The sequence below is a fragment of the Lathyrus oleraceus genome, chromosome 3 (genome assembly GCF_024323335.1).
Source record: "Lathyrus oleraceus cultivar Zhongwan6 chromosome 3, CAAS_Psat_ZW6_1.0, whole genome shotgun sequence".
NCBI classification, from domain to species: domain Eukaryota; kingdom Viridiplantae; phylum Streptophyta; class Magnoliopsida; order Fabales; family Fabaceae; genus Lathyrus; species Lathyrus oleraceus.
Window position 1 is genome coordinate 277,123,859 of NC_066581.1, and position 14,486 is coordinate 277,138,344.

Below are 14,486 nucleotides of genomic sequence, written 5' to 3' on the forward strand. Positions count from 1 at the left end.
GTGATGGATCTAAAAATAAAGTCAAAAGCATAGCCTTTGTGTCAAACACTGAAGATAAACAGAAGGAAAGTAGTCAGGATACGGATGAAGGTATGTCAAATGACTTAGTGATACTTGGAAGACAATTCAACAAAATCCTGAAGAGGATGGATGTGAAGTCAAAGTCTAATGTCAAGAACAACTCATTTGACTTCAGTAGGTCCAATGATGCTAGAAGAAGAACAAGATCTGAAGAAAAATTCAAACAGAACAAAGGAATCCAGTGTCATGAATGTGAAGGGTATGGTCACATTAGAGCTGAATGTGGGACCTATCTCAAGAAACAGAAGAAGAGTCTTGCTGCTACTTGGTCTGATGATGACTCTGAAAGTGAAACAGAAGGAGAATCTGACAATCTTGTGATTGCCTTGACTGGGAGCTGTGTTTCAGAAGTGAAGATGAATTAACCTTTGATGAATTAGCTACTTCTTACAGGAAGTTGTGTTTCAGAAGTGAAGAAGTGTGTCAACAAGTGGAGAATCAGAAGAAACTAATAACCCAACTAGAGGCTAAGAAGATAGAACACTTAGAAACCATTTCTAATTTGAAGATTGAAGCCTTGTTCCTGAATTCCAAACTGGATGAGATGACTAAGTCTGTCAGAATGCTAAATAGTGGATCTGACACCTTAGACAAAATCCTCCAGGATGGAAAGATGATAGGAGACATGACTGGCCTTGGGTTCAAGGAATCGTCTACTGATTGTAGTCCCTCTGATAGCAAACCAAAGATGTCACATCAGGTGTCTCAATATCACAAGGGAAGACAACATAAGCACTCAAAAGGAAAATACCAAATATGGAGATGTCATTACTGTGGGAAATTTGGTCACATAAAACCATTCTACTTTAGGTTGTATGGTTATCCCAGTCCTACTCATCAACCTAGACTAAAACAACACATCTCTTCTAACAGAAAATAATGGGCTCCTAGGGTTGGTGCTACTAACTTGATAGCTCACACTTCCTTCAGAGTCTCAGCCAAAGAAGATTGGTACTTTGACATTGGATGCTCCAGACACATGACTGGAAGCAAAAATCTGTTGGTTAACCTTCAATCTCATGTCACTAGCTATATAACTTTTGATGGTGGAGCAAAGGGTGAAATCAAGGGGATTGGAAAGCTAAATTGTTCTAGAGTTCCTAACCTTGATAATGTGTTGCTTGTTAAAGGATTGACTACAAACCTGATCAGCATCAGTCAACTATGTGATCAAGGTCTCAATGTGAACTTCAAAAAAACTGAATGTTTGGTTACTAATGCAAAAAATGAAGTGATCATGAGAGGAGTCAGATCTAAGGACAACTGTTACATGTGGATTCCTTAAGAAACTAGCCATTCATAAATATGTGTTCTAGCTAAAGAAGAAGAAGTGAAACTATGGCATCAAAAACTGGGTCATCTGCATCTTAAAGGGATGAAGAGGATCATATCTGTTGAAGTTGTCAGAGGAATCCCAAAATTAAAGATTGAAGAAGGAAGATTATGTGGTGAATGTCAGATTGGAAAGCAGACAAAGATATCACATCAGAAGATCAAACATGACACCACATCTAAAGTGTTGGAACTTCTCCACATGGACTTAATGGGACCTATGCAGGTGGAAAGTCTTGGTGGAAAAAGGTATGCTTATGTTGTGATGGATGACTTCTCCAGATATACCTGGGTGAATTTTATAAGGGAAAAATCTGATGTGTTTGATGTGTTCAAAGACCTTTGCCAAAGACTTCAAAGAGAAATAGAGAGTCATGTTATCAAAATTAGAAGTGATCATGGGAAAGAATTTGAAAACAGTAAATTTGCTGATTTCTACTCATCTGAAGGGATTGTACATGAGTTCTCTTCTCCCATTACCCCTCAGCAAAATGGTGTGGTGGAAAGGAAAAATAGAACTCTCCAAGAATCTGCTAGAGCTATGATTCATGCTAAGAAGTTGCCTTACCATTTTTGGGCTGAAGCTATGAACACTGCTTGCTATATTCACAACAGAGTAACCTTGAGAAAAGGGACCTCAACCACTTTATATGAAGTATGGAAGGGAAGAAGACCTACTGTCAAATACTTCCATGTGTTTGGTAGTAAATGCTATATTCTGGCTGATCGTGAACAAAGAAGGAAAATAGACCCCAAGAGTGATGAAGGAATATTTCTGGGCTACTCAAAAAACAGCAGAGCCTTTAGAGTATTTAATTCCATAACTAAAGTTATGACGGAATCTATCAATGTTGTTGTTGATGATCAAGAGACGAATGTCACAGACGATGTTGAAACATGTCTGAATGATGCCCCAACTGAACCTTCTGATAAAAGTAGTGAGAGTGAGTCCACCCAAGATGAACCTGAAGCTGATCAAGTAAATAAGGGACCTTCTATCAGAATTCAGAAGGATCATCCTAAAGATCTCATTATAGGAGATCTAAATAAAGGAGTCACCACTAGATCAAGGGAAGTGATATCACATGCCTGTTTTGTGTCAAAGATTGAGCCTAAGAATGTTAAAGAAGCTTTAACTAATGAATTCTGGATCAATGCCATGTAGGAAGAGTTAGGCCAATTCAAGAGAAATGAAGTATGGGTATTGGTTCCAAGACCTGAAGGAATAAATGTTATTGGAACAAAGTGGATATACAAGAATAAATCTGATGAAAAAGGTGTGGTTACTAGGAATAAAGCAAGATTAGTAGCTCAAGGATACACTCAAGTTGAAGGAGTTGACTTTGATGAAACATTTGCACATGTAGCTCACCTGAAGTCCATTAGACTATTGCTAGGAGTGGCATGTATTCTGAAGTTTAAATTGTTCCAAATGGATGTGAAAAGTGCCTTCTTAAATGGCTACTTGAATGAGGAAGTATATGTTGAACAACCAAAGGGATTCACAGATCCAAATCTTCCAAAGCATGTGTATAAGTTGAGGAAAGCTCTTTATGGGTTGAAACAAGCTCCTAGAGCTTGGTATGAGAGACTCGCAGTGTTTCTCATTGACAATGGATACAGAAAGGGAGACATTGATAAGACTTTATTTGTCAAAGATGAAGGAGGAAAGCTCATGATTACTCAGATCTATATGGATGATATTGTGTTTGGTGGGATGTCAAGTAAGATGGTTCAACATTTTGTTGAACAAATGCAATCTGAATTTGAAATGAGTCTTGTTGGAGAACTAACCTATTTTCTTGGCCTGCAAGTCAAGCAGATGGAAGATTCTATCTTTCTATCTCAAAGTAAATATGCCAAGAATATTGTTAAGAAGTTTGGCATGGAGAATGTAAGACACAAGAGGACACCTGCTCCTACTCGTCTGAAGTTGTATAAAGATGAAAATGGTGTCAGTGTGGATCAAAGTCTCTACAGAAGCATGATAGGAAGTTTGTTATATCTTACAATAAGCAGACCTGACATTGCTTTTGGTGTAGGTGTATGTGCTAGATATCAAGCTGAACCAAAGGTGAGCCATATAAACCAAGTGAAAAGGATTCTGAAATATGTCAATGGCACTTGTGACTATGAGATGTTATACACTCATGGATCTGAATCTGTGATGTCTGGCTATTGTGATGTTGATTGGGCTGGAAGTGCTGATGATAGGAAAATCACATCAGGAGGATGTTTCTTCTTGGGGAACAATTTAATATCATGGTTTAGTAAGAAGCAAAATTGTGTTTCTCTGTCTACTGTTGAAGGTGAATACATAGCGGTTGGAAGTAGTTGTTCTCAACTGGTGTGGATGAAACAAATGCTGACTGAATACAATGTCACACAAGATGTCATGACATTATACTGTGACAACCTGAGTGCTATAAATATCTCAAAGAACCCTATTCAGCACAGCATGACCAAACATATTGATATCCGTCACCATTTTATTAGAGAACTTGTGGAGGATAAGACTGTAGTCTTAGAGCATGTTGCTACTGAGATGCAGTTAGCTGATATTTTTACAAAGGCCTTGGATGTAAATCAATTTGAATTCCTGAGAGGGAAATTAGGGATTTGCATTTATGAAAATTTGTAGCAATTAATATGGAATGGAAAAAGTAATCAAATTATTGTCTATTTGCCTAAAATAAAGTGCCCTCATTATGGTAAATCATCACCCTGTTTTGGAAATACCATCTATTCCATCTTCACACGCTACCCCCATAACCTCATTACCTACTCCAACTCTTCCATCTTCCTTCTCCTTCTCCACAAACCTCTGCTAGGGCAATCTTACTTTTTCCATAAAAACTCCAAAATGTCACAACATCAAGATACATCTGCTTCTAAAAATACTAAGTCTACTCCAAAAGTTAGTGTTCCTCCCATGGGCGTCCTTGATGATGAGATTCTGGATGTTACTCCTCTCTCTGTTATTCCCGGCACGGACATTGATTTGAACCAACCCATCTCCATTGATGCCTCCGCTTCTGCATGTTCCAATCAAGGGGGAGACACTACTGTACTGCTAGTGCTCTGATTATTTGGTACAGGGGGAGAATTCTCTGTGGTTTTCTAGTTGTGAAGCAGTGAGGTTGTTGGGAGAATTCAGGTGTTTATTTGTTTAGTGCAGGGGGGAATTCTAGAATTCTTTGTGTTCTGTTTGTGTGAAGCTGTTGTATTCTGGGAAGTTGCATGGACTTGAGGGAGAGTACAAGCGCTTGTGTGTTTACTAATTGTTAGTAATGTGTGTATGTTTACTTCTGCTGTTGAACTGATGCTCTAATTGATTTCTTGTGAACGTGTGGTCTGTTGTTTGTTTTAGCCAAAATTTGTCAAAGGGGGAGTTTGTTGGTTCTATGAATTGGCATCAATTTTGGTAAAACATAATGTTATCACAAGATGTCACGCTTGTAGTCTTGACATATGATATAAGCTTTCTGCAGGTTGGTTGATAGGATTTATTCAAGATGTCAGACCCGATGTTACGACATGTGCATACAGAACATTCAGTCTGAATGTTATGTATTTTCTTGTTGCGCTTTTCATGCAAGTCTTTGTGTGCTTATGTGGAGATTGCATGCATTAGTCTAGGAGTAATTCTATTTAACGCCAGAATATTCTGTTTCCCAAAAAGGAATGATTAACTGCTAATTCTTAAGGAATACACAACAAATATAATTAGGGTTTCATGCTGCCCAGGCCCATTTAGAAAGCTTCTATTTAAAGACGATGTAAACCCTGTTCAGTGACACAGAAAAACACGAATGTGAAGTGAGTGAGGATTAGGGTTTTAGTCTTGTGTGAGTTTGTGAATTGTGAGCCATTCATACATCTTGTTGATGTGTGAATTGGACTGAATATTTGAGTTGTAATTTTTCCACACTAAGCTTTAAAGTAAGAGTGTATTTGTTTACTTGATTGAAGCTTTTAAGCAAGATCAAGTGTGTGTCCTTGAAGTGTGTCTTCTTTCTTTTTGGTATTTGTTCTAGTATCACTGCTGTGATTGAGGGGGAGTGAGTAGGGTCTCATGTCTAAGAGTTCTTAGATAGAAATCACACGGGTATAGATTAGGTGAGAAGACTGTAACTTGAAGTTGTTTGCTGAGAGTCTTTGAACTAATTCTGTTTAGTGGATTTCCTTCCTGGATTGGTAGCCCCTAGACGTATGTGTGTTTGCACCGAACTGGGTTAACAATTGCTTGTGTCGTTTTTCAATTGTTTCCTGATTTTTAGTCTGTTCATATTTCACTTATTATTCAGATATTAGTGTCGTGACATTAGCTTCGACATCTCATATCTGATACCAGAATTTCAAGTTATGAAAATTAAAGGGAAACATGGATGAACCCTAACTATTCAAAGCTAAATTAAATGGCGTATATTCGCAAATTCGTGCTCAAACGTTGGGGGGGGGGGGGGGTATTAATGCCATGCATGTCCTCTACACGATGGTAACCATAACATGGAAAATAGAAGAGAAAGAAGATTTACCTCCGAAACGGAGAATTGTTCTGGTGAAGGTTGAATCGAAGAAGAAGAAGACGTAGCGGAAAATCACTTAAAAATAGGTAATTCACGATCTTATCTTTTTCTTCGTATTCAATTCATCTTCCAAACTTCTTCTATGAACTAAGAAATCCAACCGTGAGGGATTAAAATGAAAGGTTTAGCTCACTCTTGTTGAAGCTTCAAGGTGAAGCTTCAATGGAGTTTCTGAAAAAAGTGCTTTGTGAGGGTGAAGAAAATTCAGAGAGAGAGAGAGAGAGAGTGTGTGTGAAGATTGACACTCAAAAATCTGGAAATGTGAAAATGGTGCGTGTCACTTGAATGAGTGAAGAATTATTTGATTTATAGAGTTTGATTCTGTTGCAAAATGCCACTGAAATTCACTCCAAATTCTAATGAAATTTAGAAGTTAGTTTCAAATGAAATGATTATGTTTTGAGTTAGTTATGAGATTCATATTCAGTTGGTGATTTTGGTTCTCTGTACCGCATTTGTATGCTTACTATGGAACTTTGAAATTCAACGTGCTATTTGTTAACTTGTTAATCGTGAGTTGAATTTTTGGAGTTAGTTTGAATGAAGTTAGTGATGTTAAAGGCATGTTGGAGTTTTAATAAGTATTGGCTTGTGTAATGAATGAAGTTAGCCCGTGTTTGACTAGTTTCTGAATTGGCTTATGAAGGCTAAAGTTAAATGTTAGAATTTGCAGGGCCATGTTAGTTTGAGTTAAGTTAATGAGTATTAAAAGTTGTTTTGGTTCTATTTCTGTTATGAGTTGTAATGCAGGTTACATTTGGACTGAGTTGTAATTTTTACAGGTCTTGCCATTGACTGTCATGGAGCTGGATTGGCTATGAAGCTTGGTGCAAGGCTTTGCATAATTGGATTTTATGGTGGACATGTTTTCTTGGGCAATACTATGGTGAAAATGACTTGAGGTTGCTATGTTAGGATTGTCATGGTGATTGTCAAAGGCCATGGACATGTTATCATGCTAGTTAGGGACTTGTGGAATATTTTAGCTTGAAATGAAATATGTATATTGGTTTATGTATTGGAATGATGGTTGATGTATGTAGTTGAATGTTTGGAAATATGTATGGAATTTGGTTTATGATGAAACTTGAATGTGTATGAATTGACAAGTTTTGGATGTGAATGAATTAATGGCCATGATTGCATGAACATAGTTAGGAAGTTGGTTTAAAGTCACTTGGTTAAAAATGAAAAAAGGGCCATGGTTCATGTGGTGGTATATTGGTCCATTTGGTGCTCCATGACCTGGTCCGTTTGGTGGTCTGACCTGGACATGGACCAAGTCATGGACCAAGCCATGGACATGAGGCCATTTCAATGAAAACATGATTTTTGATGATGAAACATAGCAATATGAATGGTAATAGGTCTTAGGGGTCAATGGATGGTCAGTTGACTTTGGTCAACTGGTTGACCAAAAAGTCAATTGGTTGATCAAAAGTCAAACTATAACAAATTTGGCCAATTTTTCAAATCTTGTATGGTCATGAATATTTTGAAATGAATGAACATAATATGAATGTAATGAGGTTTGTATTGACTGTACTGATGAATATGGCAGTGTATGAACTGTGGACTTGATTGTCCAATGGACCAAGCACAAGAAACCAAGACCTTAACCAACTTGAAAATGACTGCATACCATGATTGAAACAAGTTTGAATTGACCAAAGACCAAAGACTAATGACTCAAGAATCAAGACCAAGAACCAATGATCTTGACAACCTCATATGGATGGAAACAATGACCATGAATCAAACTTAAGAGCTTGAAACCAACATAAGAATGGATGCAAACAAAGACCTTGATCCAAATGAAATCCCAAACAAGTTGCCATGTGGGTTAGGTGAATGAATCTCATGCATAATGGCAAGTTTAATTGTTGATGATGCATGACAAGATGTATAACAATATGGTCAAAGACCTCATCCCAATGGTTTCGATCAATTTCATGGTCAAAGACCTCCTCTCAATGGTTTCAATCAATTCCATGGTCAAAATCCAAATCACAAGTACCAAGCACCCTTGATTAGGGTTTCATGATGCATACCCCTAATCAAGATCTTCAAACCAAACATGAAGCTCCACAGACAAGCTCCTAACACATAGGCCCACAACTAGGTTTATATGATTAAATCAATGCTCAAGAGGCAATCACAAAATCCCTCAGTAGCATAGTCAAGAATTAGGGTTTTTATGCATAGATGAATGCCAAGTTGTGATCTCCTTGAGTCCATGCCCAAAGATCAAGAAATTAGGGTTTCCCCATCATATGATGAGCCAAGCTCCAATGCTCAAACAAAACACAAGCTTTGAATCTATGATGATTATGAGAAGGTGTTAACATGAATGAATGATGCACATGAATGAGGCATGATGAGTACATGTGAATCCCAAGTCATAGGTTAGATGAAAAGTGAAAAGGGGAGGGTAAATTTTGGGTATGACACATCTATGTAATGTTGATTTTATGTTATGAATGATAATTTTATTTTGTCAAAATACAATTTTTGGTTTTCGACTTCTGTTTCTGTTTCCTAATGTTAAGGAAATGCATCTACAGACAGATTCCAGAGATGCATCTTCGAATTAACACAAATGTCACTCCTAGGATGTCGCTTAGAATTGACATATGTCGTGTGCTTAGGGTGCATCCGGATATATTTGAAATCGATATGCTAAGATATTTATCTGATCCCATAACTTTTGTCGCCTGAAAAACAATTTGCAATTTATTCTTCATTTCTACATTGGTATTTTTGCTAAAAGATATTTCAGGTCTTTACATATTGATGGCTTGACTCGATATCGATAATTCGTCATAATTTTTTATAATGTTGAGCAAAGTTGTAATTTATCCTTCGCCCACACTAAAAAAAAACAATCCTCACCAAATAAAAGGTGTGTTAGGAGTGGAGCTCCATGACACATTTTAATATCTTAGATATCACACCTTGCATCGAATTGTTTTAGTATGATTGGAAGAACTTTCTCATATATATATATATATATATATATATATATATATATATATATATATATATATATATATATATATATATATATATATATATATATATATATATATATATATATATATAGATATAGATAGATAGATATATATATAGAGAGAGAGAGAGAGAGAATTTAATTGAAATACACTGACAGTGTAAAGATATTTTACACTATCAGTTGATTATAACCATTGATTTGTTAAAGAAGTTTGACTTTTATTATAATCACATGTAAAGTAACACAAACGGATGATTGTGATGTATTGACAGTATAAAATTTTTTACACTGACAGTGCATAACAATTAATCATATATATATATATATATATATATATATATATATATATATATATGATAAACAAAGGTCCCCTAAACATAGTCCTCTATATGTGTTTTGCAAACCAACTCTCTCTCCCCATTATTAACCTGCATACACATGATATTGCAGAATATCCATACATAGATCCGTCCAATTGACACACTTCTCATGAAAACATATCATTTTCATCATGTTTTTAACATATTCCAATTATTTCTATCATAAGTTTTTCTAATATCGATTTTCAAAGCTAGTTCACCCATTTTACCTCTATTCTTACACTTCATATAACAATTGTTTGAAATTCTTCTTCTTATAACCAAGCACTATCGTGTATTGTAACAGAACTGTTTCCTCTCCCCTCTGTTATCTCAGTCAACATTTGCATTTAATCATTCTCAAACGTTTACAACTCTACTTGTCTTCGATCACACGTTACACCGTTTAAAGATTAGGCCAAATACCAAAGACACAACACAACGAAACAGCTCATCACATGTTTGACTTGGCTATTCCTCTTTTCTAATATCGCTGTCGTAATTTGTTTTTTCTATTATGCACTATATTAATCAATATACTAATCTCTATGATTGGCCAAAAGTGTAGCAGCCCCAACCTCTTGAAAAAGAGATATCTAGAGCTTGGTGGACCACATTCCACAACATGGTATTATTCAATTAGGTACTTTCATTGTTTAGTCAATAATGTATACTGCCAAAATTGTGTGGAAATATTGAAATCTCAGGACAATTGCATCTACTAATAATAATGGACTAAAAAACAAATCAAAAGAAAAAATAGCCATGTTATTAAATTAAAAGAAATATCTTTGATTTGAAATCGGTTCATATGAAAACAGATTATAATCATGTCATAAATTATTTTCATAAACTCAGACTTATTTTCACGAGTTAGTTCTTATATCAAAGATGATTCTGATAAGCTCAAATAAACCAATCTAAACATACATTTATTCCATTTTATTATCATTATCAAATAATACAAACTTGTACACAAACACAAAACAAGAAAACCGATTTCAACTCTGAATGTCTTATGGGATATATGGTGGAATATAATATGGCTTATCACCAAAGTAACAAACACTAAAAGTACTCTCATGAAAGGAATTTAAAGCAAAAACAAATTTCAACACTGAATTTCATTTACTATCCCTTCTGAAGATTTATTAGCAGGAGTGAAGATTGTGGGTGGTTTCGTCACAGCACCTAATATATCAGCATATCCAACAACACCAACTAAAATCTCGTCATTCTCATCCTCAGTCACCCAAACATGAGTTGCTCTATGAGATAGCATCTGAGCCATGACAGCAGCCAATGAACTGGTCACTTTACATGTCAACGGTGCACTTCTACCTCGATACATGCTCCTCGAACCGAAACTATGGCTTGCAGAATTATTGAAGAATCCGATACTCCTGCTACTGAATTTCTTTGGTTTTCTCGAACCACCGTTGGCCAAATCATTATCTCCTCCGGATCTTGAATTGACGCAGAAATCAGGCAGTGATCTTGAGGTGACGTTATCTTCAACTCCCATAACGAACTGTCCTGCCGTGAGATTCGCTAAAGCCCATGCGGCGGATAAGTAATCACATTTCCATAATTTGATTGCAGAAATTTCTCCAATGATCTTACACCGACCGTCTGATGTGGTTTCGATTACTGCAACTGCACTTGGATCTTGAGGAACCTTTTGAGATGATTCGAGCGCGGGAGTGGAGGATTCGATATAGCTGTAGTTTGGATTAATCGCTCCGAGTGCAGCGATGGTAGTGAGAGGAATCGGAGCTAGAGCTCCAAGACAACCGATGATGAAACGGAGTACGTCTTCTCTGGATAGACAACAGTACTTATCACGGATGGATGCTGAGGTGTTCCGATTTAGATTCGCAGGTAGATTGTTGCTGCTGCTGCTAGGAGATTCAGGATTCTTGAGCCACTTGCCATAGTAGATTACTGAGAAACGCTTACTCATGCCCTTCCATACTATACTCTTTGGAACAAGCAAACGTTTCACGCCTTGCTTCATCATGTCCAGTGCATCTATCAACCTTAATCAAAGGAAAAATTAAAGACATTAACCACATGTTTGGCAAATTATAAAACTTTCTGTTCAAATTAAAACTAGTTCTGAAACACTTCAATTCAATCTAGCTTTTTGTCTATATTTTTCTAATCAAAACAAGAAATAGTTTTTTGAAATTTTAAAGTGATTACCAAACACATTTGAAAACAAGCTTCATGAACTTGGCTGTCTAGTTTCTAAGGAACACAAATATGACAATTTTCTTTGTTACTTCATTTTTGTCATGATAAAAAGGGAGATCACATTCACACATTTGCAGAGGAATATTTATCTTATTTTGGCTTTATACCAATATCTGATAAATACAACAATACATGCATTTTTTACATAGAAATGCTTCACCTTTGTTCCTAAAAAAGGGAATGGTAGCCACAGATTCTTAATATTAACATACATTAAACATCCCTTTTCTATTGGATAACCTAGCATCAAAAAACATTACTACGATTACAAATATATGGTGAACTTTGCTGTGCTCCTTCTGCCATGAATGCATGAAAACCATTAAAAACAAAGGACAGATCCTAATCATTCCCTCAAACCAATGTTGTTGAATAGAAGTAATAACGGCATTGACATTGTTCCACAATACGCTGTTTAACACAAAGTGTTTTCGAATAGCAGCTATCGTAGTGCTATATCACCATCATAGCAGAATTTAAACAAACCATTATTTTCTGCAATCCCAAACATACATTGTCACCTATGTTTTGAAAGGTATAGCACAATTCACTAAGCTAAATTATGCATAACTTTAATCTTTAAACCATACCAACAAACATAAGGTAGAGAAACTAATAGGATTATAACCTATATAGCCCAAATACTTGGGATTATCACCTACACATCTGATTTACAATCAATAAGCATCACTTTTCAAAATATTACAGTACAATACATGTATCCGTGTTTGTGTCGGTGTTTCATAGATCATAATATACTCTAGCTAAATCATATACTGAAATTCAAGTTCTGTTCAATGAAATCAATTCAAAGCTAAAACAAAAAAGAACAAAAGATGGTTACCTTGTTCCAGGATCAACCAATCTAAGCAAAGAATTATTGGAAAGAACAACCTCAGAAACAGGTGTCTTCATAGCCTTATCTTGATCCTCCAAACACCGAGTCTTAGCCAAGAACGCAACAATATCAAACGAACTAAGAATCCCAACAAACCTCATCTGTCTCATATCACTATTCTCAATCACACCTTGAGATCTCTTTTTCCAAACCGGTATACTCCCTTCAGGCGACTCCGCTATTGCTCTAATCGCAGATTCCACCGTCTCCGTTTCATGAAACTCCACCAACTCCGGTTTCCCCACCGTCAGATCTCCCACCACATGATAAACCAACACCGACGCCATTAAAACCCAAAAAAAAAAAATCAATTTTTTCCCACAGAATCGAGAAAAAATTGATGGGGTGAAAGGAGAATGGAATAAAAAATTGATGGCTATAAAAGAGTATGAAAAAAGATGAGGAGAAGATCAAGGGCGTTAATGGGTGGTCTATGGAGGATGAAGTTTAGAAAAAGGGGAAGAGAGAAAGAGATTTGCATTGCCATGGAAGAAGAACAACAAGGTTATGGCCCATCAATCGGAAGAAAAGTGCGTTGGTTTTGGAAAAGATGAAAAAGAATCGAAATTGGATTGGGTGGATGGAGAATGCGTTATGCGGTTGAGAATTGGAAGAATGTGTATGAACTATATGATATAGCAAATCATAGTAGTATTTTATTTTTTATTTTATTTTTTTCTTTATTTTCTTGACTTATTAAAATATCTTTCCATGTGAAGTCATTTATAGAAAAGAAGAAAAAAAAATTTGTTGACTATCTTATAAGAAAAGAAAAAAAAGGTTCTATGTGTTTCGACACTTTTTATGTGATTTTTTCTTTTTTTATTAATAATAAAAAAATAATTATTTAATAATTTAAATTTATTTTATGGTGTTGATCAATGACAGTCATGCATTCCGTTAAATTATATTAAAATTTTTAAATACTTATATGATATAATAAAATAATATATTTTTATTGAATAACCGAATAAAAAAAATATTTTAGTAAATCCATAAAAAAGTACTTTAGTAAAATTTATATATGTGATGAAAAGTTTTAAATTTAAAATATAATTTTGACACTAATAATAAAAACATATACTATTATAAAAAAAATCTTTGTTGACTATATTATAAAAAAAAAAAAGATTCTATGTATTTTAGCTTTTTTTTATGTTGTTTTTGGTTTTTGGTTTTTGAATATAATATTTGATATTTATCTTTAAAAATAATTAATATAAATTTAATGATAATGCATTCTTAATATAAAAGGTATTATATATTCATTCTATTAAAATATTTTAAAATATTAAATCTTATAAATAATTTAAAATTTAAAGATCAGACATAATACATGATTGTCATTAATTAATGGTATAAAAATAATTTATATATGATACATTTTTATAAAATATGGTATGAATGACTTATCATATATGTGAAGTTCCAATTGAATGATAGTTTTGTGTTTGTATTTATTAATATAGTATTAAACATATAATATTACATAAATATTGTATTAATTTAGTTTAATATTTTCCAAAAATAAATAATATGATTTTGTTTTTTATTTTTATTTAGTGTAATTAAATATTTTCTACACTAATCATTAAATTGGTAATCGAGGCCAAAGATTTCGAATTCATTAAAGTGCTCGTGAGTTTTTTTTTATATACATATGCTTAGTTGTATTAGATTAATTGAATTTTATCATGACTGTCTTTTAGGAGATATTCGATTGTAAACATTTAGGTTGAAACTAAATGCGTTGTACGTAGATGTTATGAACATGTTTTAATTTTTTTTTAAATAGATTTTTTTTTAAAAATTTAAAAAATGTTTTTTAAAATATTGCAATTTCTTTTCATTTGTATTTTTTAAATTTAAAGAATAATTTTGACACTTATAATATAAACATATACTAAAATTATTAAAAAAATATCAAAATATATTCAAAATTGCAATTTTTTTAAAAA

General features: G+C 34.4%; 1 protein-coding gene across 1 annotated transcript; it reads right to left on the minus strand.

The window, feature by feature from the left end:
- Positions 1-10,285: 10,285 nt before the first annotated feature.
- LOC127126988 (CBS domain-containing protein CBSX6) lies at positions 10,286-13,218 on the minus strand. Its single transcript, XM_051056068.1, has 2 exons — positions 12,475-13,218; positions 10,286-11,413 (listed from the first exon to the last, which is right to left on the minus strand). Exons 1-2 carry the CDS (start codon positions 12,813-12,815, stop codon positions 10,486-10,488), a joined length of 1,269 nt encoding a protein of 422 aa, XP_050912025.1. The 5' UTR covers positions 12,816-13,218; the 3' UTR covers positions 10,286-10,485.
- Positions 13,219-14,486: the final 1,268 nt, after the last annotated feature.

Coding starts and splice junctions, on each gene's coding strand:
- LOC127126988 (XM_051056068.1), bottom strand. CDS start 12,815: ATGGCGTCGGTGTTGGTTTATCATGTGGTGGGAGATCTGACGGTGGGG. Junction 11,414..12,474: donor TTGGTTGATCCTGGAACAAG/GTAACCATCTTT, acceptor CCTTTGATTAAG/GTTGATAGATGCACTGGACA.